The 27,967-nt window shown below is 35.5% G+C and overlaps 1 protein-coding gene across 1 annotated transcript in view; it reads right to left on the bottom strand.

Moving 5' to 3' along the window:
• Positions 1-796: 796 nt before the first annotated feature.
• The window catches only part of LOC140171282 (uncharacterized), a 53,778-nt gene continuing 26,607 nt past the window's right edge, over positions 797-27,967 (bottom strand). The window contains exon 2 of the mRNA XM_072194511.1: positions 797-5,931. Within this exon, the coding sequence (XP_072050612.1) occupies positions 4,039-4,905 (867 nt within the window). The 5' untranslated portion in view covers positions 4,906-5,931 and the 3' untranslated portion in view covers positions 797-4,038. The remainder of the gene's footprint in view (positions 5,932-27,967) is intronic.

Consider the following 27,967-nt stretch of genomic DNA (forward strand, 5'->3'; position numbering starts at 1 on the left):
TAGAAAACAGGAAATCAAATATCTACTCGTAGTTTAAGGCGAGTGGGGGTGCCACCAATGACAGCTTTCCATTTCCAATTAAGGTGATATACGAGGATATTTCTGAGCGCATGATGTTTTCAATTAGGCCAAAGTACACTAATTAATATGCCTTTTGTTTGAAGCAAAACGGACATAATTATGGTTTTCATAATAAATCAATTTATATTTCTTTGTATACTATTCTTTTTTATCAATAATCTATGTAGTTAATGAGTTAAAATGATTGAAAAGCCTCATTAATATGTAACTTTTGCCAAAATTCATTCATAAATGCTCAGTGTACTTTTGCCTTGAAACCTGGTCAAAGGGTTTCTAATATGCTCTAATGTAATATATAGTCTAGCCGCCCTCTAATTTGCATAATTTCATAATTAATGAGCTAATTTGCATAAATGCTAATTTTTGTGCTATTCACGCACTTTTAGCTTCAATGACAAAATATTTGCGAGCATTTGTACCATAAACCTATTCTGTCGCCAAAAGGTGCTGGATTCATTATATCCCACCTCACCTCACCCCTAATGTCAAAAAAATAAATCTACGCCACTTTTAATAAAGAACAACTCACAAGCAGTTAACATTGTAACTTATATTTCCGGTGAAAATTCGGGCTTGTAAAATTCCTGGCTATTGCAAAAAAGGTTAAGGTCCACCCCTGGCTATAGGGAAGAATAATCAACAAGTTGAAATATCTCAACCAAATTAACATGTCCACACTAAATAAAAAATCACAAAAAATAACGCTTCCATTTAAAGTTGATTTTATTGTCTTGGTTGCAGAACAAAAGAAATGAAACATTTATTGCAAAACAAACTACGGCATAATAATAATAATTATCATGAACAAGGATGATAAAAAGGCGAAAATATTAAATACAATTGATAAAAATAATACTGTTCCCGTTCATCTCCGCAATGCTTGCTCGTATCAACAATCACTACCGTGTTACTGTTAGTCACTTTATCAATTTCTCATTCTATCGAATAATTATTTGTTGACGTTACAAAAACTGGTTAGCCATCTTCTATTTGCCAAAAATCCTTACCTTTGTAAATTATAGATTACAAAAATATTATAGACATAATATTTGACTTTGCTACGAAAGTGCATATTGTATTTGTAAAAATGTGTGTTATAAACTATAAAGTGATATTAGAGATAGAAATGCAGCAGACCATCAACCAGCAATAAATTATGGTAATGTAATATATTCCATAGAAATAAAGGCTATCAAGGAACCTTTGTATTGAATACCTTGTAGCAATATTCATAAAATCGTAAAAACACATACATGATATTGATATTTTTTTATTAGAGAACCAGATATTATATCGAAATATAATTTTACGATTAGAAATATGACACTGACAAACTCTATTGGTTTAGTTTTTCATATAGTACTGTTGTCAAATCAGCGCAATTACAGTTTGCAAGGTTTTAAATATCATTTTTCCTAAACTGTACGATCATTCTCTTTACATATACATGTACTTACACAATCATCATCGCATGTAGGCAACAGCATTGCTTACACAAGTCCCTAATTTTGTCTCCATAATTAAAATAAACCATCATATTACAGTAATATAATTTATGTTAATAGAATGATTAAAACAAAAACATTAAAAATAATTTCGGGCCATATGTTGCTTCAATATTTCAAAAAAACAATATGCATCTGTACAGCACACTGTATTACACGAGTATTGAATGTATTTCTATCGCTCGTATAAATTTATTAATTTTGCAGCTGTTGTTATGTGCTACAGTTATTAATCGTACAGTAGAGGAACAGTAAGGTGATTCTAAAAAAATAATCATTTTTACCATGCACCATCTCACTTAAGTTTGTATCATTCTCTTTATCTATTAATATACATACATGTAGGCATTATTTGTACATGTCGCTAATTATGTCAAATTATAATCAATTCTTACTATTGCACTCATACATATTCTTGATTTGTTTATTGTTGTCAAATTAACGCCATTCAGTAATCAAGATTTTTTCATCCTGTTTTATTATGATACTTCTTATACTATACTTACACACAATCATCATTCTCTCTATCTACATACATGTAGGCAATAGTATTGTTTACACAAGTCGCTAATTTGGTCTACATAATTAAAATAAACCGTTTATTTTTATAATGTATGTTAATGGAATGATGTATTAAAGATCGTCCGGGTCATCTGTTGCTCCTCTGCATCAAGTTTTCAAAAATGTGTTTTGAATGTTATTAAAACATTTTTAAAACACTTTATAACCCAAAATTTAAACCTTTCCTGTGAAACGTTTTGTGTTTGCTGGGTCTGCAGATAGGCAAAACTTTTCTATTTATGGTTCCTTTGATCTAAACGCACAATTTGCCACCATTTTTGTCATAATCGAAATAATTTTAAATTTTTTTTTTTATACAATTAAAATGAGCCGTCTTGACCCAAAATGAGGTTTTTGTAACACAAGTCTCTAACGATAGGTCATAGGTACCACAGACTATACATTTGCGAAATCTATGTGATCAGAAATAATTTGTGTAACTTGTCAACAAGATCGGAATATTTTTACACCAAATGACCTTTCTTGACCACTAGAGGTCACTAGGGGTCAAATCCGAAATTTCTTCGCATCTTGAAATAAACTTGGGGCAATGTACTTCATGTGTAAACACTCTTATGCTTTTATCATAAGCTGTACCAGAAGTGAATGGGATTTCACGTGAAATTATTCTTTCCTCCTCGTTTTGGGTAAGCAATCACCAATTTTCAAGATTTTCAAATATGTTTTTCTATAACCACAATAGTTTTTAGGATAAGCAAGTTGACAATTCCTTAGAATAACAACAAACCTGGGAAGAGTTTCATGTACATTTAAGCAGGGGAGTAGAATCATTTAAATGCTCTGCTTCCAATCACAGATATTGGAAATAATTATTCGCTGTCGACGTGACGTAATAATCGGATTAACTACCATAGCAATAGATGAATACAATTTTTGAATAGATAGCCCTGCACTACAAGCAGGTTGCACTCATCGGCTGTGCGTGTCTGCAATCATAGATTGAATACAAAACCGCTCTTTTCAAAGATACTAATCTTACAGGTGCGAGTGATCAGCATTTCTTTGATATCTATGGTTCAATGCATATGTACCGCGTGAACGTTGTAGTGCAGGGTGATCTATTCAAAAATTGTATTAATCTATTGCTATTGATTAATAGTTAATCCGATTATTACGTCACTTTGACAGCGAATACAAGTAGTGTATATGTATAAAGCAAATATAACACCAATATACATTACTGGTCATTATTAATAAAGACTTGTGTTATGTACCATCATGGCCCTGACTAACCATTAAATATTATATTTTTCAACGCTTTTAATTATGATGTTCATAGAGACATGGACTTGAATGCCAACATTGTCAAGGAGTTTTAAATTACTAGGATATTATTATTAGTACAAATACTGTTTCTTAGCACTCTGGACGCTTCTGACCACTATATATTGTTAAGGCCCATTCAGTGATCCCAGCAAAAAGTGAAGGATAAGTCATACAAATTGTCATGTGGTATTTTTGAAGAAAAAAACCGTTCCCGAAGAAATCAGTAGTATTGACAAAGTTGAAGCCCCTTTCAAATGCATGTGAATAATTTGTATACTGTTAGTTCTCACTTACAGATTCATGTAAATGTCTTATTTTGTCGTAAATGCTCCCGGCTGAACCACTAGCAGGCTATGTTAGCACATCTATGACTATGACAAAGGTACCAAAATCTGATTTTTGATGATTTGTACGATCGCCCGGATGAGCAAATCACTGAATGGGCCTTTAGCATGAACTAGCACACCCCTTTCTTGGAGTTGATTGATACATGTTGAAATCAACATAATTCTAAGATACACGTTTTTACTTTAAAATTCACCTGACTTTTATTCGAACATATATCATGTAGTTGGAACAGGTATATTTTGCATCCTAGTTGGTGTTATTCTCCGAAATGCAGGTGATTGTTGACATCTCGAAGGTGACTGGAATCTCCGGGCGGGAGATTGATACCTACGTCCCGTGATGGCTGGTAATGATTCGGTAAGCTCTCCGTCTCTGAGTCCCAGCAATCACTCGTACTTGCAAGACTAGCAGAATCCATATGCACCATAGCGTATGTAGTCCAAGTGTTGATATCTCTATTATAATTTGCTTGGAAGTCATCATCACTCCCACCTGAGGTGTGCCTAGATCTGGACGGACTGTTTTGAAATTTGTCCCCTTGAGATTTATCTGGAGAGAAATAAACACTCCCGCTAGCAAGCGATTCCCGGGACCCTATGTGACCAGCATTGCGCAAAATATCGCTGAAGGTACTGCCTACAGATGAAGGCACATCGCTTAGACTACCAAAACTAGCCTCACCGTCTGTAAACCATCGAGATGTGCCATTTTTAAGTTTAGGACTTGTGTGACTAAGCTGCAGACCAGGACTTTTCCAGTGATGTTTAGGAGTTTCAATAGCACCGTGTTCGTAAGCACCGCTTATTAAGGATTCTAATCTTCGTTTAGCAGAAGTTTCTGGAGATCCTTCAGGAGATAATGGATTTGATTGAGGCACTGGCGAAAGGACGGTCTCACGAAGAGGGACCTCAAATTGCGGAGATACCTTTCCACTAACAAATACACCATCTAGATGTGAGGAGACCGTTTCAATTTGGCAGAGCACGCCTTTCAATTCACTCACAACAGTATCTAACTCCGAAATAACAGTTTCCAAATCTGTTATCACTACTTCTATTTGTTTCTTGAACCTAACGCGACCTTTTTCTTCTTCTTTTCGGTGGCTTGAGTATGATGTGGTCATTCTGTTCGTTCTCCTTGTCTGACATGTTGACCTAGTTGTCAAAGGCAACTACGGATGTTGCAGTATTAAAGTGTATAACACAACACTTACTGAACACTTCAGATCTGTTTTGATAGTATCAGCAATCCCATCATGAGGTGTAAAAAATAGCACGAATAGAATATTAGAGTTCAGCTTATTCTCTGTTACTCTTGATCAAATATATGTTCACAAATCTCAAGTTATAGTGTTTCTTACTCATAGATTCCATGAACTGATCTTATTGAAGAAGGTTGCATTATTGAATATCACAATTACAATAATATTATTTCAAGTCAAAAGTTTGTTTCCACGTATTCAGTTGTTTTAAAATGTATATCTAATCCGATTTGCAATGATTTCACACAGTAAACACTAATATCAATTTACGACTCATTGATTCTATAATGAATTCATCTTCCCATACACGTTAAACAGGAGTGCATTATTAACTCAAGTAAACAGTAGCTTAAAATATGGCGTGAAGTAACGCGATAGATTGTGAGCGTGATAACAATCTGTAACGTACAAATCCGAATGAACCTTTCACATTCAACCAAACTAATATCTTAGCAAAATCAAATCAACTATCATAAATATTATTTCCAAATCCGGACAGGTGCTTCTCTGCGACGTCCCCGATGTAGCAAATACTCGATAATCGAAGAAGATTAGAACGTGTGGAAACTGCTAAGTTTGTCAGTTGGCTTCCAATCGCAAGGTTGTTTCCGTACGTTTCCTCTTCTCCCATGAGTACACACATTGATACAGAGGCTTACAACGTTATCTTGTAGCTCATAGTTTAAATTCTCATGTGGATGGAGAGATATTAGGTGAATGGACAAGATATGTCGGAAATACTGGCTTTACTCTTAGCTATAAGGCCAATTACTTGCACCTCACTCCATTTATCAACGTATCTAAAGCCTCCTCATCGTCAGACTTGGTGATATACAAGACGTCACCGTAATTCCTCGAAGAATAGGCGATTGCTCGGTATATATCAATCTGAAAAAAGAAGAAGATGAAAGTCATTAGTTTACTATTTAAATGAACTTTGAAGTGTTATAATAAAAAAGCCTCCATAATCCCCTTCGGGGCATTCAACTCATTTTAAAATATAAAGAATAATAATTTAGCAACGATACTAAAGTAATAATACTAACAGCTTCAAGTAGCATGGGGCATATTATTTACCCAATTACTAGAGCTTCCTTCAATCTGTATCTCCTACATTTCCTTGATTTTATATAAATGTATTGTGAATTTCTTGCACTGACAAAGCAATGTATGCACCATGATCAAGCAAAACCAGTCAATTATCGCCTTCAAGACTATTCATCTAGGCTTTTCAGTGACGTAGAAAAATAACAATTAAGAAATACTAATAAAAACTTTGAAGGGAATATTTAGCTTTTAGTATTGGTGCATTATCATATTAGGGAAATGACAAATACAATAGAAAAGCTCTATTAAATTTGACCTGTTGTTAACAAATTGAAGGTTCCGTGACGTGCTAGAGGGGAAACACCTCTTTGCTGGATGATAGCTCTTTGCTGACAGAGACAGCAGATGAATGGGCCTTGACAGATTACATGTTAAAGCGAGATTCACTCTGTTTCACCTTAATTCCACTTCTTTTGATTTTTTAAAATTGTAGAATGGAACGAATAACGAAAGAATAAAATTGACATTCTTTCCCTGACTCGATCACATCAAGTATTCCATTCTTTTACATGATCAAGATAGACGTTTTACTCTCATGATTCTTATCTTATTGACAAAGTAATATTTCCGTGGGCTACTTCCGGGCTACATCTCTGTATCCATGTCATCTGTTGTATTACTACTTATGAATTACACTAAATACAATTTTCTCTCGCATTAGGTAATGAAACATTGATATAATGTATGGCCAAGGACCACAGTAATATGGCTTTTTGTTTAATGTTGATCGATTACAAAATGATTCAATATACACTCAGAAACTTCAGACACAATATCAGCAAAACATGCATGTATTATAATAAAGCTACATAGCAAGTTATTCTCAATACGGTCCGTTGTTTATGCGACATATGGCCAAAATCAATGTTGACTCTAACATTATGATATCATAATTTCGCATAGAATAGACACGAGAGAGGAAAATCATAGCGATACATAATATTTGGGTCCCTGCCAACCTCCTCACGCCGTTTATAGTAAAGCATTCATGCAAAAACCTCAAAATAGTATGAAGTTTTATGGTAATCTCTGCGTTGATGATGTATTGACCAGTAGCATCGAGAATTGAGATATTTTTAGCTGGTGTATACTCCAAGTACTAGAGCTGAGCGATTGCAATTTTACTAATGAGTTACGTTGTTTCCTGTTGCTTCGATGAGTATTAATAAGTCAGCTGAAACATTACTTGCCCATCTCAGGCGACTTGGGTATATTTTCTACTTTAATTGAGTTGGGGAAATCTATATCAAAGCCAAATGGCCACGTCACGTCCTCGTGACAAATGACTTGAGGTCCCATGAGAAATTGCTTCTCATCTATTGCACATCAGATTCTCTTTCTAATTGTCAATATGCCTCGGGTTCTGTCTTGGGGCACTACTTAAAACCACATTAACGGGCACTTATCGCGCCGAAATGGATAATTGACAAAATATTAAGCGTCATTTGCGATAGAGTTGTGTTGAATAAATATGGGATGAGTTATCGAGCATTTTTGTGACCTATTTGTTTGCGTTATTCTTCATAACTGGCCTATTGTTGTACAGCTCAGCAAAGCATAATAATTCTACATTAATTCTTTACTTGTTCTTCCTCCTCCTTTCTTCGAGTCATTCTTCGTTCTTCTTCTTTTCCTTCTATACAAACATGACTTATGCAGCTAAAATGATTCCTTTTGTATACGATTAAAAGTCTCCAAAAACAATCAAACAGTTCAACAGCTGAGGAGCGGGGTCCAAATGATAGAAAATTTAACAGGGGCGGTCCGCTACCCACGTTAATTAGTACGGTAATGCATCGGTCTGCCTATTGTTAGCGATAATAATATTATTCACTTGGTGTTCAGGAAATTGAAAACTCGCACTGATATTGCGCATTATGTTGGTTTGTGCTGTACAGAAAATTATGCATTTTCAGAGGCGTTTTTGGCTGAGCTCAACATCGGTCACTTTGTCAATACATCCGACGAATTAGAAAACGTGCATTTTGTGAAACCCAACATTGTTGTCCAACTGCTTGACATTACAATTACAACTTTCAGACAAAAACATCTTCGATTTAAGTGTCAGCATCGGAAAAAGAATGACTAATAGAAGAAATCACATGGTCAAAGCAACACAATAATATAGACATTGTACTGAATAACAAAATAACTTGTATAATATTATTTTCGTATCCATAAATCAAATTGTAGAAACGAGCACAATAATTGAAACGGCGCGAAAACGCCAGGGAGGTATCATGGTTACAGGAATACTGGCTTATATTACATATATGGTCAATTCCAGCGAAAGCGGGACAAAATTCTCTCTATGTTAATTTTCCACTTTAAAATGTCATTAATAAAGGAAATCACGTTATTGATGGAGCATATCATGTCACGTCCAATGTGCTCTCTTTGTGCATATAGGCCTTTACTAGCAAGTCATACCAGGGGACAAGTTATGATAGCTTAAATGAATTGGCGTTACCCACGAATTCAAAGATAAAGCACCATATATGTCATTGAATGTCCTTCAATCAAAATGAAATTATTACTGTTAGAAAGACGTTTGCATGATCTCTCATCATATGTAAAACGATTGAATTCCACCAAAGTTTGTGGACTCTAGAGGCCATTAAGTCAATTTGGCTAATAATTTTGTTACCCGCGTATCAAAAATAAAATGATCGTTCTGAAAAATGTTAAGCGAATATGCCATAAATGACTATATCATGAAACGAAGTTTCGTTCTATAATTCTGAGGTCCAAGTGATTATTTTATGCAAATACGTTTTCCCCATAAAATTCCATAAAATCAAATTTGACGTTACCCACGTATCAACTGTTACCCACGAGTCCAGCAAATATAATTGCCATAACTTAAATTAACATTTAATGACTTTGGACACTGAATTTAGTTTGACAAGCGCTTAAAATTGTAAATCGCAAAAATACGTTCACCGCTTTAAAAAGAATCTACGACGGTTTAAACTTTTGTTACCCACGAATCCCGAATAGATGCTAACCTTGAAAAATAAGGAGATTGTTTATTTTAAGTTTAAATCAGCACATATTCAAGCCATGGGTATGCTATAATTTTGACAGTACTTACAGTTTATACACCTAAGAAACGCAAACCCCAAACGGTACTATAGTACTTATAGCTTTACCCACGAATTCGGCGTTACCCACGAATCCAAGGATTTACTCGTAAATTATATGTTTCTTATGCATCTTAACATTTTGAAAACATGCGAAATAGGTTCCAAAACAGTCCTGTTTAATAGCGTCCTCTTGAAGGTATACTGAAGCTGTATCATGAAGTTTTGATTGATTATCCTAAATTACCATTTTTGGGTAAATGCAATTGGTTAGAGAAACGGGAATCATTGAAACACAATGGAGGAATAACCGCATGGTGGTTTCCAACCTTCTGTAATATTTTCTATTTTGCCGCTTACCAATACATACCTTCAAATATGTGTTACCCACGAACATTTTGGTTACCAACGAATCCCTACTTAAATTATAGTTAACAATGTATTGATAGTGTTTTAGTTCATAGGGACTGTCAAACACGAGTTAATAGAATATTGCTGCATGAAAATATGGAATGATTTTACTAAAATAATAATATAAAACTGTTTGCTCTGTCTATTTGAATTTGGCAACTTCATTATTCTCAAAATGTTTATACCCAAAATGCCATAATGATCCATTCTAAATATTCCATGTAGTCTGTATTTTGATTAAAATTCATTTTAGTGCCATTGCAGCCTGAATTATTGACATACGGAAAAGTATTTTTTATTTTTATTAAAAAAAAATAATAGGAATTGCTATTTTCCAGACGCTGTTACCCACGAATCCATCCAAAATCCTCATCCTGCGACGAGATACAAAATCTAACTTTATATTTATATGAAGCATTTATTCTAATCTTTCGAAATAATACAGTAATGTTAAATGACAGCCACTTTGGAAAGAGTTCGAAGAATTGACACAATCTTAACTGTACACCTGGTTCTTTCTTAAAATTTGTAATAACCAAAATATTTCTTTGTAGATATATGTAATAAAATTCTATTTTACGTTCAAAGTCTTCACCGATTTCTAGTGTATATGAGTCACACATAAAATATTGGAAGATATTAAAGAAAGTGACATTTTATGGCGTACAACAGGTGAAAAATGCTTGAATTCGTGGGTAACATGTATATGCGCATTTAACACTTTATTTGGTCTAGCAAGAAAAGTTATTTTTCAATCCGATGGCACTTCCACCTGATGATTCACTAGACATGATCGTCTCATTTGATAAGTCTAGAATTGAAAAGGAAAACATTTTCAAAATGGCTCCCAGAGAGAATTTTGGCCCGCTTTGGCTGGAATTGACCATATACGTGGAATCTGACTTAATTTAATGAATTGCAGGCTTGATTATTCTAATGACAAAACTTACATTAGGAAAAAGCGCCATTGTTTACTATCGAATGAATACACTACAATGCAGAAAGGATTAATAAAAGCTTTTGGTACTTCTATCATCCATTAGTGACTTTCGTTTCTAGTTGATGTGGCTTTCTCACTTGCTTTAAATAAACCAAATCAATAGTACGGGTTTTTCTGATTATTTTCCGCAGCATAGAATGTAACAAATGAACAAGAGAAATACATGTACACAATAGAAAACAGGAAATCAAATATCTACTCGTAGCTTAAGACGAGTGGGATAGCGACAGGAGCCATATTGCCCCAGTTTTAAACTTTAACTAAAAACTGCTCTGCTTAACTCTCTCCACGCGGGTGTCGACTGCAGACGACAATCTAAAAAAATATTCAAAAATTCCAGAATTGTAAATTGTTATGACCATATTTGGAATCAGCATGAAAAATGCTTTAAAATCAGTACAAACAAGCCTAGTATTGGTTCAGTTGCATTACTCGTTGACTGCCGATAAAACACCCAATAAAGACTTAGTCACCGGATCGCGCCGGCCAGTTAAAGTACATGCCCTATCACACCACTCCACACCATACATATATTCTCCCAGTCACATTTCCCAGATATGAAATTAAAAAAAGTCAAATTTTAATTTATTTCTTTTAAAGTTCGGCAGAGGCGGGGTTCGAACTCACGGCGCAACGCTTAGTACTCTATGAGCCTAGCGCCTTAGACCACTCGGCCAGTCGGCCACTTGTCTTGTTGTTATTCATTTGAAACTTATTTAAAAATATAATCGCTACCACGTGAAAAAAAAAAAAAAAAAACGTATTATATTTTGGAATTTTATCATTAATGTGTATTATAATAGAGCTACCATTATTTATATTGTTGAATTCTCAAGCGCATCATTTCTAATTGGGTTTTATTCCTAAAGCCCGATACTGACTCCACCTGTACATTTTAATTTCATCGCGGGATGCTGAGATGTTTGAAAAGCATCGCAGCATCGCATACCGCTGCGAAGTGGAGTCAGGATCGGGCTTAATTCGAACCACCAGCATCCATGGTTCGATCATGGAAGTAATACACATGGAAGCTGGTCAAATACTACATCAATGTGAGTATCATACTTGCCGCGATACTGAACAAAAGCAGTATAGTTGAAAGTGGAACAATTGAGTCAACGTGTACCATGTCTAAAATCAAAGTTCCCGCTTAAAAATCAATAGCAGTACGAGGTCGTGTAGTAAGTCCTGAGAATGGGCTGTGTTATATTACCGCAGTGCATGACTAGTTTTATGAACACGAACAGATTTTCTAAAATCCCTACGTAATGGTCAGAATGCTATCAGTTTAATTTATACAATTTTATTAAAAGTATGTAATTATGTGAAAACCTACCGATTAAATGTATATATATGCTAGACTTTCAGATAGCAGTTTTAAAACAGAAAATGAAATGAAATACAATTTATTTCACGCAAAATGTAAAGATAATACCCGACTCTGGAACATTCTGGTCAACAGCAATTTCGGGCAGCCCCGGGCACACAAATAGATGCGGGATTCATTTTATAATGTAAAGCATGTGCCAAGTGCGCATATCAATTATTACCGCTAATTAGCGGTTTAGACGTAAATGCATGATTTCCAATATTTTGAAGTTTAAGAAAATCTGTAAGTATAGGGTAGAAATCGATATTTTGAATGGATTTCTGTAATTATGGATTACAAATCTAACATCCCTGTCACTTTTTTCCGAATAAAACAACATACTTGAAACATAATCAAGAAAAACACGATTTTTTGCTCAAAATAATAAACCTGTAAATAAACGAACTGGCAATAAAGGCGGCAAGTCTGATCCACATCAAGGACACGCTGACTACATTGTTATCACAATAGCTTGATACGGACCCTCTATAGAATGTTACGTAAATAATTCAATAGGTGTTGGATCGACCAGCTTCCATGTCTCTTACTTCCATGGTTCGATGTAGAGAGTCTTTCCTATTCAGCATCGAAGTGGTTACGTAATTCTCTTGGTTACCGGATCACGCTACTTTGGTATGCCTTCGTGTGCCATATACTTTATGTGGTGATCATTTCGATCGTGGTTCATTACTCTAGCGCGTGATCCCGTTGACATAGTAACATTACGTAACTTCGATACTGAATTCAGAGGAAATATTGCAATTACACACCTTATTGCCTTTTAACAATAACCAATGACACTAGCACGTAATTCCAGTCAAGCACCAATCTTTAATCCTATTGTTGAAGAGGATAATAAGCTTATACTTATGTATAGCATTCGTAAAAAAGCTTAAGTCTTTGTTTGCTTTGGTTAAGTCCTGTTCAAGTGGTGGATTAACCAACAATTAACAATGAGAGTACATTCCTGAACCTCGTTCAGTTGGCGATGATTTGAAGTGACCGCCAATTATGACCATTTGATATTTAATAGGGGCCTACCAGCAATGTGGAAAAAAGAAATAATGTAGTGCCAAAATAATGTACCCTTTTACGGAAGGAGCAAAGTTTAACAAGTTACAACTCCGCTTCTGCAGTACGAATGTCAGCGGCGAATGTCAGGTTATTATTTCCCAGTCTTGAAAAAAATTGCAGGCAGAGGTGGGAATCGATCTCGGTACCTCCCGGTTAAAAAGCACTGTGCAAAACCACTAAGCCAACTAAATATCTGTCGTGAGATGCTTGACATTAATCTTTGAGATTGCTGAATGGAACAAATCGCGGAATTAAATCAGTAATAAAAGAAGTAGATTCGTATTTAGCGGCCAAATTGGATAAAAGGGGAAATATTTGTCCCTGCTCTAAAGAAAATATAGGTTAGAAAATTATCAAATAAATTTAAATTAAAAATTGAGACTTTATATTTATTTATTTCACAAGGCGGCATTTTCACAGACAAACACTGTATACGCTAAAAACCTTGACCCTCATTACTAGATGATGGCATAGCTCAGTGTTAGAGCATCAGACTGGTAATGTCAATATCGTTGGTTCGAATCCGCCTGCCAGCAAAGGTTATTATGATTTTAATGCTACGCTACAATTTGTTCAATTTTTTTTCATTTATTTATTTATTTATTTATTCATTCATTCATTCATTCATTCATTCATTCATTCATTCATCCATTCATTCATTCATTCATTCATTCATTCATTCATTCATTCATTCATTCATTTATTTATTTATTTAAATAATTTGATATATTTGAAAGGGGTATTTGAGCAATTTGAAATTTTTACCCCGTATAATCCTATGGGGTCATTTTGAACCCACCCCTCCCAAATTGCCAAAACCTATGAGTTTAAATCATACATAATGATCAGTACGTCAATCATGAGTGAACACCACCGGTTGGTCACTGCATTTATTTGGGAATGGGTAGGCACTGCAGCTTGATTCACCATCCACAACATGATAATGTGTGCACATGCTACATTATATACACTTGTAGGCCTATGTTGTTGTTGGTGTATAAGTAATGGGCCTTGCAATTGAAATGCCTCAAGCTTTTAATCCGATATGCAGATTATCTATTTGTTTTCATGAATTGGAAGACATTCTTTGATGTATTAATGTACTGAGCTCAATGATCTGAAATTACTGGAGTGTGAGGTCAGCATAGTATTTTATTAACAGAAAGTATAGAGGCCCTGCATGAAATTATCGATTGGCTCCAAACAAAGGATTTGAGCCGGTGTCCTTCACCGTAGTTATGGCGGAGTGCAGTCCATTCAATCAAATGTTGTCATCAACCTATTTGATTGCAATCATGCTTTTGTTGAATGCATTTGAGTAGTCCGCCATATTTACGGGATGATATGTCAGATCACATGCAAGGCCTTTATTCTCCAAATTCATTTCCTAATGTATGTGAGAATGATACAATAATGACATGATGAACATAGTCATTGATGCATCAGTTTTAAAATAGACTAGGCGGTTACCATATTTGGCGGTTCTCGGCTGGGCGCGATTACCAGGCTGATGGTGACATGTCCATATGTCAGTTTTACTAATTTGACCTCAGATGACCCTGGCGACCCCAAAATGACCTTCCAAAAATTTGGCTCTAAATGTTGACTGTACCCACCAAGTTTCATGCCCATACGACAGTTTTGAGTAATTTGACCTCAGATGACCCCTGGGTGACCTTGGATGACCCCAAAATGATCTAAACTTATAACTCTAAATGTTGACTGTACCCACCAAGTTTCATGCCCATATATGAGTTTTTACTTATTTGACTTCAGATGACCCGTGGTGACCTTGGATGACCCCAAAATGACCTTCAAAAATGTTGCTTTAAATGTTGACTGTACCTACCAAGTTTCATGCCCATACGACACTTTTTAGTAATTTGACCTCAGATGACCCCTGGGAGCGGACCCCGGTGTCAGATTACTTTAAAACGAACATAAACATCTTCTTGACAGGACAGAACTACACCCACCCACCGAGTTTGAGCCCCGTACGACCTAGTTTCATGCCCATATGACAGTTTTTAGTCATTTTACCTCAAATGACCCCTTGGAGGGGGCCCCGGGGTCGGATGACTTAACGAACATAAACTTCTTCTTGCCAGGACAGAACTACACTTACCCACCGAGTTTGAGCCCCGTACGACCTACGACGGCCTCACATTAGCAGTCACAGACAAAACCTAAATCTACAGAATACATCCATTACTCGTCTCGAAAGAGCTCAAAATAAATAACTTAGAAAATTTTCTTGATGTCCTTTAACATGTTTCCATAGTTAACCATCGTTAGCCATGGATATCTATGCTGTAGAACTGACCGGTGACTAAGTCCGATTTATTGGGACGTTTATCGACCATCAACGAGTAATGGTTCTTGAGACAGCTATTGACATTTTGAGAAAATGTCTCCAAACTTGGGACTTCTTATATTGAGAGCATTAATATTAACATGATTAGTACATTGATCCTAAAGGTATCGACTCCAGGAAACTAATAATTACATTTATATTTTCATAGGTTTTGCGATTCTTGAAAAGCCGATAATATATCAAACGAAAGTTGTAGGCGATTTCCACCTGCCGAGAAAAAATCATGCACACAGGGCAGAAATGGCACTCCTTACATCAAGCATTGGGACCTCCTACCGACCACATACAATCATTTTTTGTGTCACCTTTATTTGTGTCAATATTTGAGCGCAAACAGCGCTAGGTCATCCCTCCGACCCACCTTAATACGTTAATTTTCCGAAATAGTAGACATGAGTTATTTTAAAGTAACTCCAAGGAAACATACTAATGAAAGCGGAAACTCTCACAAGAATATCTCCTTTAGAATGTACTATCTATGTAAAATACGCCTCTGAAATCTCTTAGGACTTTCGTGCCAAGTATAACGTTGCAGTAGTGGTTTCTCAATAAAGCTGGAAGATTGCATTCTCATTTGGATTTCATTACATCTGGGTGTTTGCCGTGGGGATTGCATCTTGTGTTTTCATGGTGAATGTAAGCAGGGTAATGTGGGAAGATTTTGCAGTAGAGTCAGGAAATCGGTTGACAAACATATTGCAGCCAAGGTTACCGCCCTTAATAGGTTCGATCGTTATGTGTCTAGTTTACTGAAGAAAAAGATAAAAGTTTCTTAAGGTAAAAGTGACTAACACTGAGGCTGATTGACAGTAAACCGAACTGCTAACTCAGACTGTTAGATGTTAGAAATAGCTGTGCCACATCATTCAAGACATTGTATTCCTAAATCAAAAATTTCAAAAGGAATCATTTCATTTGGTATTATACTCAATACTTATGCTGTATTAAGTCAACAGATAGCTTAGAATTTGAAAACAATAAAAATCTAAACTGTTTTTACAGTTTACAGAGGAAGACTTGGAAAACACACAAGACCAAATATCTTTCCATGCCAAATATATACATCACAACAAATGGTCTCGAAAAGGTACTTACTGCCCTAGACCATAACATGTTTACAGGACTTGCCGCCGTATCAGGGGAAAGGGAGATTATGCTAGCCCTGGTGACCACCTGCAGGAGATCTCTCGAGACCGGCGTTTTGCCCGATTTGCTGCCATATTTTTAGGAATCGCACTAGGCCAAACAACTATACATCTAGTGTTTCTAAACTTTATATGTTGTAAGGTGAATTCGAGCATCATGCAACATCAGGATGGATTAGATAGGAACTGAATAACACGGCTCTTGCCGCAATCGTTGATGTGCATGAATTTCAACTAATCCTGATCAACCCTCGAGTCGACAAACCACAACAGACAGACATAATGGATTTCAGCAACCGCATACCACATCAGTCGCTATTGCTAAAACTCGACCATTTATGGTCAACCCACGTGGATTTAACACTACCTGGTGCGAAGAAATCAGAAGGTTGTGATGATTGTAACGCGTTCCACAGGGCATTGTACTAATAATCCCATTGCCCTTTCTTTCGTATATTAATGATTTGCTCGACTAAATCGCCTCCATAAGCAATGATATTAACGCTGACCTTCTCCAATCTGACCTGGACATAAGTACAGCTGGGAACACATATAGCAAATGTTTTTAATACTGACAACTGTTTTTGTTAAGGATAACAGACTCCAAAAACCCAAAGAAATACAATCACAAACTCAACAACGAAACACGGGAAGAAACAATATCATATCCCTACCTGAGAGTTAACATAGCACACAACGTAAACTAGAAAAGTCATTAATAACTTGATATCTCAGCTAAAGGCAACAGAAACTTTGGTTTCATGCGTATCAAAAGAATCCTTAAGGCATGCATAAAAGAACTACCATATTTCTCACTTGTAAGACTTTCATTAGAGTACTGTAGTGCAGTATGAGACCCATATATAACAAAGCTTACAAATAAACTAGAAGCTGTTCAACGTCGAGCTACCCGTTTTGTGTTTACTAAATACGAACGAAAGAGCAGGGTAACCAATATTGAAGATATACATTTTTTTTACAATTTTTATGTCGAGGGGTAAAAATGTATACCGTCAATACGAAAGGTCAAAATTGTGAAACGACGGACGACTTTTCCTCCCAGCTACATGTATCATTAGATTTATGCATCTTGTACAGTTAAATATCAAAAATATCAAAAATATCAAAAACATCAATTTTATAAAAATTTAAAATTTAAAATGTGTGTTATATCGCGAATTTCACAAAATCAAAAGTATTCTTTATCAGAAGAACATTCCTTGTATTAAGAATGCAATTGGGTGTGTCTGGTGTGCTCTTAAGTCCCACTAAAATACTCTGCAAACGTTGCTATTCGATTCCTAAAGGACACAGAGGGAATCTGCCATGAGCCATTTCAAGTTAACTCTTTAACAGCATGTAATTTATATTATACAGGCGCGGATCCAGGTTTAAAGGGGGTGGGGGTCATAAAAATGTCAATATGGCTGGGTGTATTGGGTAAGCGGGAAATTATGTGCGACCAATGTGCCAAACAGGAAAAATAACGAAACGTTATACAAGTAAAGTGGTCAAAATAACACATTTCACCGTATCTGCACATGTTTTATACCTATGATTGTATCACCTCACGCCTGGTAGTATAATAACCTTATATGAATACAAGGCACAGCAACATGTTCAATAAGAATTCTGGTCTTACCTTCATGTAAGCATTACGACATTTTAATATTACTAATCACCACTCCCTACCCTAAACTCAAATTCTAACCCTTAAAACCAATCTTAGCCCTAAACCCTAAAACCAATCCAAACCCAAAACCCTAAAACATATCCTAGCCCTAAACCCTAAAACCAAACCCTAAAAAGAAATCATGAAGGTATATTTAACCAGAATGTTGATTAAACTTTCAAAATGCTGTATGTCAAGGCTGCATCAATATAATCATATCAAGGAGGTTTTTTACCTTTTATGAAAGTTGTGCAATTTACCCTACTCATTTGAATGTCGTACACGTACAAGTGAAACGCGAATCTGTATTAAGCTTTGCGTAATCTGCCATCTCGCCCTTTTAAATTTCTCGAAACGATCAAGATTGGAGCGTAATTTACGAAAATTGGGACACACAAATCTTAAAAACAGCGGAAAGAGGTTAATCATACTGCCTTACACAACCTGGCCTATAATGGGGATAGGAAATTTAAAACTCGCTCGGGACATTTTACATGTAGTGACTGTTTGCGCAGCTATTTAATGCATGGGTTTACAGTTACTCGTATGTTTATCTAACTGGGACACAATTTACTCGATGTTGGTGATAGTTTTAAAGGAATGATAAGATATTGTAAAATATCTGATTGAAAGTATTGTCAGCTGAATGTGAAACACTCTCCATCTTTTGAATAATTTGCTTGCAATGTTGATAGTCACGGGGTCCGGAAGGATAAAAGCTAGTGCTCAATAATTGAGGCTAGAATATCTATACGTGTTGGATTTGAAAGTTCAAACATTTGCAACTCAAACGGTCCATTTTACTATAAAATGCAAGGTGAACAATAGCGCATTAGAAACGACTATGTCAAGAACATAATATAGGCAACAGTAATCCTTATGGGCTAATCAGTGGTTCACACCAGCTTAGGAGAGTGAAAAGAACCCTCTGCTAAATCATAATCCTAAAGATGTTTATGTAGCCTACACGGTACTTAAAGGACTAAGCTCTACAATTAGTGATCTCTCCAACTACAGTCTGCATGGTCATTGTGTCTGGGAGTAAATTCAAAACATGGACTGCAACATGGACTGCCAGACTGTGTAGATGATTAGCCCATAAGGATTCAAGACTGGCAAGCATAAGCTGGCTTGCATTTCGAAGAACACAGAAAGCCGTATTCCCCTTCTTACTCTTCGCTACCTTGGACGATCACGTTACATGTAACAACTTTTATTGAAAAAATGATCGCTAGAGCTGCATCGTTATTTAAATTCATTTTATATCCAGGTCACGGAATCCTTATTCAATTTATACCCCAGTCGCCATAGAAATAAATAAAAAACTCTTCTTTTATACCAATAAACAGTATTTGCTTCCCAAGCAAACATACAGCTTATTGCTCAAGATATTTATTGCATGAAACAACTTTTATTGACAAAATGATCGCTACAGCTACTTCGCCATTCAAATTATGCAGGTCACGCAATCCTTGTTCATTTTATACTCCAGTCGCTATCGAAAAAACCCATAGGATTTTTTTTCACCAATAAACAGTATTCTTTGTATCCCAAGCAACAACCCGGAGCATGCAACACTAACGTATAACGATACAGCTTATTGCTCAAGATTTTTATTGCTTATCACTTAAGTGCTGGTGACTTTAAAGATACAGAATGGCAAACTCATGAAGTATACATTATAAATATATTCATCACCTCAGGGATTCAAATTATAAAATAATCTCTACCTAGAGTGTTTTTAACTATTTTAATGTATCATTTTGCCCTTTGTATTTTGTGTTTACTGTTACCAAAAGGAATGATAGTTAATGGGCTACATCTATGAAAAAAGGTAATCCGTCATATTTAATGTACTCTACGATGCAATCTATCACGCTTTAATAGCTCTATAAATAAAACTCTTGCATTAGAAATGCCATTTGCTCATTGTCTTTTGGGGTCAATGTTGTTCATCACCGAATACAGTCACAGAATGTGTAAGCGTGTTTATAGTAAATATACTGAGTTTTGAGCGCATCGTGTACGACAGTACTTGTATTTGCTGCGTGGTTGTTTATAATGGCAGAAATGAAGTAAACCCCCAAGTGTTCTCTCCTTCCTTCCTTTCTTTCTTCCTTCCTTCCTTCCTTCCTTCCTTCCTTCCTTCATTCCTTCCTATATACGTGCTTACCTCAATTGTTTGAGTATCAACGCACGGACTTTGCTTGCACAGTTTACCTATGCACGATAATGGAACCTATGATTGATTGCAGATATCAGAACTGGGGATGGTCCCCATTCTCTTTTCGAATAGCTCTGACGCTTAACGTGCACAAGACGTGCTAAGCTGTGTGTGTGTGTGTGTGTGGGGGGGGGGTGAGAAGAAACTGTACAATTTTATTCTTTAAAGTAACTGAACACAATTGTAGGATTTCAAACCTTATAAGAACATTTTGGGAGAGGAAGAGAATTTTCACCTAAGGCAGGCCCAAAACTAAGTTCATCTACTTATTCTGTGCTAGGTCATGCATGTTAAAAGATACTCTTTAATAATCAATGTAAACAAAATATTAAAATGCTCTGTACTTGCTAAGAGACTTCCAATGCTATAGTTTCTCATAAGTCCGGTTAAATATAAAGCTGAATTTATACTCGATCGCCGAGCTATAGAAAGCGATTGGCAATCGCAGAATTTTGCGATGCATCGCCCGTCGCTTTTGCATTTATACTTATCACGGCAGTAGCGATTGCAGACGACAATTATAATATTCTAAATTCACAAAATATATTTTTAGAACATCCACTGCTGTCAAAAATTATTACCTTGATTTGATTCATGCCCGAACGTCTTCTATTCTAAAGAAAATCATTGATCCATTCTTAGTCTGCTCTCAGTCTGGAGATATAGTTAAGCTAACTTATGAGGGACTGTGTCAAAGGCCTTTGCGTAGTCAAGATATATGACATCCACTCCGAATCATTCACCCAAGCTTCCTGTCTTTTTAGAGTGGTAAGTTGGTCATGCATGATCTTCCACTTCTGAACCCGTGTTGATCTTCTGAGAGTAGGTTGTATTGGCAGACAGGATTACGAGTAGCGACTCGATGATTTTACAACATGTACAAGGAACGCTGGTAAGGCAGACTGGTATGTAGTAGCAGGCATGATTTTTTACCCTTTCTTGAACATCGATGAAACTCCTGCCAGTTGCGTGTCGTCAGGGGCATACCCTTCCTCTAGAGGTTTCTTAAAGATCATGAACTAGGGGACAGCCATCCCATTCTTGCATTCTTTGAGGACGTTATCATGTACTTGTGGTGACTTATCGTGATTACATCTTCCAGAGTAAACTCTGCTTCACTGAACTCTTACATGTCTGGTTTACGGTCTGCTGAAGTAGGTGGTTCTCCCATCGGTTCTTGCGCGTAAAGACACTCTGAGAGAAGTTTTTCAAAACATCAGCTGTTTGTTTCCCAGTCTTTGTAAAATCGCCCTGCTCATCCTCCTATTTGGAGATCCTTGTGTTTTAAAAAACCTTCTGTTTAGCACAAACATAACTGTTAGTAGAATGCTTTTGATTTCTTCTTGAAATCTCTCATGATTTTCTTCTCGTAATCTGCCTGGGATTTTCTTACTCTCTTCATGGTTATGTTACTCTGTGGAGCTGAAGTTCTACAATCCACCAAGTTTGGGAAGTCATAAACAAATCAGGAACAACTTTTCCCCCATGATACATATTCACATAATTTCTCTAAAGTGTGGCGACATGTATCCAAAATTTCAACGAAACGATGTGGCTAGCTTCATCAAATAAAGAAAGGACAGATTTATTTATTTTATTTTTTCTGAGATGGGAATCTGAAATAGACCAGCTATTTCCAGAGATCCCTTTACATTAGAAAATACATTACCAGATTTTTATGTAAGGGACCGCACAATACTTTCGCCAGGGGGAATTCCAGCCTCCCACATTAAGATAAGAAATTACTTAAAGGATATAGCAAAATCGTGAAAAATTAATGCCCTAAGCTTTGACAAACGATCCCCGTGTCTTTAAAAAGTAATTAAACCTGAAGTCGCACCTGTTATTTACACCTGCATAAAATTTGCATATTGGGGTCAATTTTGCACTATTGCAAAAAGCTTTGCTCTACAGCCGACCTTATATTGCCCATTCGATAGAAAGAAAATAGAAATAACTGAGACGAAAATAAAAAAATATCATATCGCCTGTGATACGGTCTTCAGAAAATTATCAAAAAATTACGGGGCTCTTGAAAGGAAACTCATTTTATGCTCGTGGCTAAAATATATCGATTATGAGCATTTAGCCCCCAAATACCCCCCGAAAGTTAAAATTACGGGAACGATTTTTGTTAAAAGGTAGCCCCGAAATTAAAAACAAAAAAGAGCCCTGCGAACTACACGTATTTTTTATATAAAAAAAATACATTTGTCAGGAAAATGTACAGTGTAATATTTTACCTTCTATTGCTATTGGCTCTCTGTACACATATTTTTCCAATTAAAAAAATAACTCATACGAGCGTACAATTTTATTACTTATTTATTCTTTTAGCTAGAACCAAACCTTGGCAATAAAATATTGAATGTTATTCCTTACTATAAATGTTACGTTTTCTGAAGCTGAATTAAATTGGCTTCAAGGTCATAGGCGTTTCAATTCAATTTCTTTCTGGTATTATAATAGCAGAAAGAATTTACGCTCGTCCTACACCGCCGTTCTTTGTAACACGACAAACAGACTGTAAATGTCTGTATTAAACATCATATACTGTAACGGAAGCCAAAATAAACATTCCAATGATGTTGATATAATTATTTGTCTTCTTTTAACCATCATTTTGACACGTGGTTTACTTGACACCAATACTCGGATTTAGGGTTTTTATACCGGAAGTCAATTTTGTGCCAAAATATCTTCCTAAAATGTAATACTAAGTATGCGTATTGCATAACATTGGAGTTTGATTAACCTCCGAACTGTATCTATTGTTTAGAGTTAATCTTTTGAGGGTATTGTGAAATATCTAAACATTGTGCTTTGGAACTGAGGAATATAATTCCTCATTCATAACCGTCACTTTTCACTTTCTTAAATTAAATTTACGTCACATTTTCTTCTTTTAATTTGAAAACAGAACACAATTTTAACTTTATCTGTCGTTTTTCCTGTAAAAAATCGAATAGCCCATTAAGGAAATACATCTAGCGATCAATCACACTAGCACGCAATCATGTGATGTCCAAATACAGCGGCCAGCGTCCGCGTAATTGTTCGAACGCGTAACATGTCACGTAACGCGGTCATTGTAGAGCGCACTTTTAGCTACATCACGAGACGCGGCCATTATACTTTTTCAATGACATGCATTTGCGTCCGCGTATTTAAAAGTTATTATCTGTGATTGGATCGCACTTGCTGCGTATATTAATGAGGTTATGAATATGCAATAAGCTTATTGAATTCCGGTAGAAAACCCTAAATCCGCGTATTGTGTTGATATATACTGCGCCAATAAAGTATCCTTACACTTGAAAAAATAATCACAATTTCCAAACTGAACAATATTGGGGTAAATTAGTTTTTTTAATATATGCACTATCTAATCCTGCACATTATGACACCACATTGAATCCAATGTGACTTCAAGAAGCAAAGTTACAAGCATTTGATTAGACGAAGGTCCCGTTTTAAAAGTGACAAACTGGTCTATTCAAAACTCCACAGACTAAACATCTGGTTTGAGAGTGCTGAATGGCTAATTTATGCGTTTGGCTTTAATTTAAAACAAAAGGAACAAAAGAAAAAATGAAACAAAAGAACTGACAAATAAAATGAAAGTTATGAAAAGTACAGAGAAGTAAAACTTAAATAAAAAGTGCTTTAAATGACGCTTCATTGAAGAACCGTGTTGTCTCGTTATTGCGCTTGTTGGAATCTTTTTGCGCCTTGTATATGCCAGTTCGTCACTTTTAAAACTGGACCTTCGTCTATTCAATTGCTTATAACTTTACTTCTTGAGGTCACATTGGATTCAATTCAGTTTTGAAATTGTGATTATTTTTTCAAGTGTAAGGATACTTTATTGGCGCAGTATAGGTGAATACTGGTGCCCGAATTACTGATTATTTGATCATTTACTTTGGTTACATTTAAATTTCATGGCAATTCCTCTCACGTAGTAGTAGTAGTAGTAGTAGTAGTAGTAGTAGTAGTAGTAGTAGTAGTGTTTATTATGTAAATTAATTTATTGTATTAATATATGTGAAGAGGTACAACGAAAGGCAATAAGCCTGCAAAATGTTGAGATTTTTATGATTTATTATGTACACACAATGGCTATGAATACTGCACTCAAAATTAAAACAGTTTTTGTTGACTTATACAAACAGTGTGTTTTGTTATGTATAGAAGGGAATTTTGGGAAAGGTGCTTGTGACTTTGGGTCTTTGTCTCTCCTTAAGAATTATGCCCAACTTTGCCCGAATATTACTCTACATCAATACTCACATCTATTTAAGATATACGGGATTGTGCCGCTCAAATGGCTATTTTTTCGCCGGAAATCCTTAGGCATGGGTCTCCTTCGAATTATTGTCCACGATCCGCTCGAAAAATACACTTAATAAACTTATCTTAAACCTAAAATCCCTGGTTTTTTTGTGCGCTAAGCAAGCAGTTTAGGTGCTACTCAGACCTATAGAATAACCAAACCTCTCAGATAGAGGCAAAATTATCAAGGTTTCGGCACCTCGGGCCACACACCACCCGTCGTAAAATAAGTTCCTACGGGCATCAACCAAAAGGATTTATGCGTATCACTGCCAATGGACATGCATGTTGAAATTTCGTTATTCATCATAGGGTTAGGAAGTGGTAAGGATTAGGGTTTTGGGATAGGATTAGGATTATATTTAGTGAAGGGTTATAGTTCATGTAGTTTATGAAAATTAATACTTAATTATATAACTGTTGTCAATTCTTGGGTCTGGTATTTAATGCAGGATACCGTTTGGAGTAGTGGTTCGTAAGGTTGCAATTTGTTCACAAGGAATGCATGCCACAAACTAAATTTCACACTTCATGAATATGATTGGAACTGAAGTGTAACCTATCGCAGAACAAGTACGTGGCATACTCGTTATGCATGCAAATAATAAGCCTTGGCTTTAACATTACACCGTGGCATTTGTGTATAATGTCACTGTTAATAGCTTTTATACAGGGAGGAATAAACTATATTGGATAGAATTTACATAAAATGATAATGATGTGTAAAATTAAGAAATCGACATTTGTATGGTGAAAACAGAAACAACTATATTATTTGTCAAATTTAATAGTTCAATTATATCTGAGTAGCAACGAAATTCTTACACAAATGCTTTGCCTGTTTAAAGGGAAGTAAGCTTTAGGATATGAATTGTCTACAAACTTACATACAATATCAAATCTCATCAGTCGGCTGCGAAGGCAACTTTATAAATCTAATGATAATGTACTTAAAGTGTATGTAGCTTGGGTTGAAAAGCCGACGATCAAATGAAAATCTTTACCTTTCATAGTGAAGATATATGGATATATGGATATGGATATATATACTAAATATATAGTGATTGTATCGTACCTGTAATAACATGTTGTATGTTGTATTCAAGAAGCTCAAGATTTTTAACCCCAAAATCCATTTCATACTAGCAATGTTATCAAGTGTCAGCAAACTTATACTTCGAAACAAAGTAAAACAACAACAGCAATCGCCATTGATAACCATAAATTTCTTCCAAAATATTTAACTCCTAATATTCACAACACTTGAAAAGGTGGCGTAGATTCAACCATAGAATCTACTACTAAAGATAAATAGATTTAATTTACACCATATATATTTGCAGCTTCCACTGAGTATTCTATGTAAAAATATTATAACTTCATGCGCAAGACAAATTGCTTCGCTCACTCTGGATCTGAACATACGAGACACGATATCGTTGAACAACATTAATAATAAAATCGGTATCCAGACTCGTGGGTCTTTTCAGCTTAAAAGCTTATTCAAATATACAGTAATTGGATTTTATTAAAGAAATTCCGCACCATTGCCCGATACCCACTTGCTTTCACTGCAATATTTTCAAATAATGTATCACTGCCCAAAGTTTTCAAAACAAGATAAAAATACTGTTTTTAAATTTTACCCGATGCAAATTAACCTTGTGTAGGATCATTAGATTTGATTTGAATTATTTGATACTCATCAGAACATAAGCCGTGCCAGGATATGTTTTTCAACTGCGCCCACGACTCTTTTCGTTACATTGCATCAACATTGAGGAGCTTATAATGGACATCATTCTCATCAATCAATGCGCTCAAATGTGGAATTTATGTGGCTTTTAAAAGCACATGTTCCGATCCGATCAACAACCTCATCCTTTTTCGTCAAGATGGAAGTTTTGATATCAGTGGGAAACCTGTAATTTGTATCATTGATCCTGTGAAAATATTAAAGCTTAAAATCTTTGTGTTTGGATTTTTTGAAAGTGCTGCAGAGTGGTGACACTTTGGTTAACTCGAAATCTATCTTAAATTAAAAACAAAGTAAAACAATAACCGCAATTAACATTGATAACCATATTTCTTCAAAACATTGCACTCCTTAAATTCATAAACACTTGAAAAGGTGACATAAAGGGAACCATCGAATCTACCAAGATAAACAGATATAATTAACACCAAATGTATGTATAGCTTCCAATGAGTATTCTATGTAAAAATTGTAACTTGACATGCAAGACAAAATTGCTTCCCTCATTCTGGATCTGATCATATGAAACACTATCTTTGGACAACATTAATGAAATCCGTATTCAGACTCATGAGTCTGTTAAGCTTAACAGTTTATAGAGTAATTGGATTTTATTAAGAAAATTCCGCACCATTACCCGTTACCCACTTGCCTTCACTGCAATATTTTCAAATAACGTATCACTGCCATAGGCTTTCAAAAGAAGGTAAAAATACTGACATTTTTTAATCTTTTATCGACAGGCTACAAATTAAACTTGTGAATGATCTTTAAATATTAAATTATCGTACAAAGATTTAATTTGATACTCATCAGAACATCAGAACATCAGACCTGACATGATACTTTTTCTGCACTTTTTTGTTACATTAAATCAACCTTGAGGATCTTATAATGGACATCAGTCTCATTATATCGATACGCTCGAATTTGAGAGGCTTTTAAAGTCACATGGTCCGTCATAAGCGTAGAAAGCTCTTATCAATATTGGGACAGGACTTATGTGGAAAGAAAATGTGATCGAATTGTCTGGTACTGGTGTGGGAGGGGGTTGTGACGTCAGGACGGTAAAAGCGATCTGATTAGTATGAATTTTTGCGAATAGTTTACAAATGAGAGTGAATCTTTTTTCATTTGATAAAATAATTAATGAATTAATTTGTAAGTCGAATTGAGCGGGATATTAATATTGCATAACGTCAATACAATTTGTGTCACAGCTATTTGCAAAGATTAAGTTACATTGCTTGCAAGAGAAACTGATATCCAATGCGTGTACGCAATCTTCACTATTTATTGTACATTTTGTTAATCATGTTAATTGACTGAATGCCTGGAGAATAAAATAAAGTGGGTGTATTGATTGAATAATGA

Source organism: Amphiura filiformis, chromosome 15, assembly GCF_039555335.1.
Source record: "Amphiura filiformis chromosome 15, Afil_fr2py, whole genome shotgun sequence".
In the NCBI taxonomy this organism is placed as follows: domain Eukaryota; kingdom Metazoa; phylum Echinodermata; class Ophiuroidea; order Amphilepidida; family Amphiuridae; genus Amphiura; species Amphiura filiformis.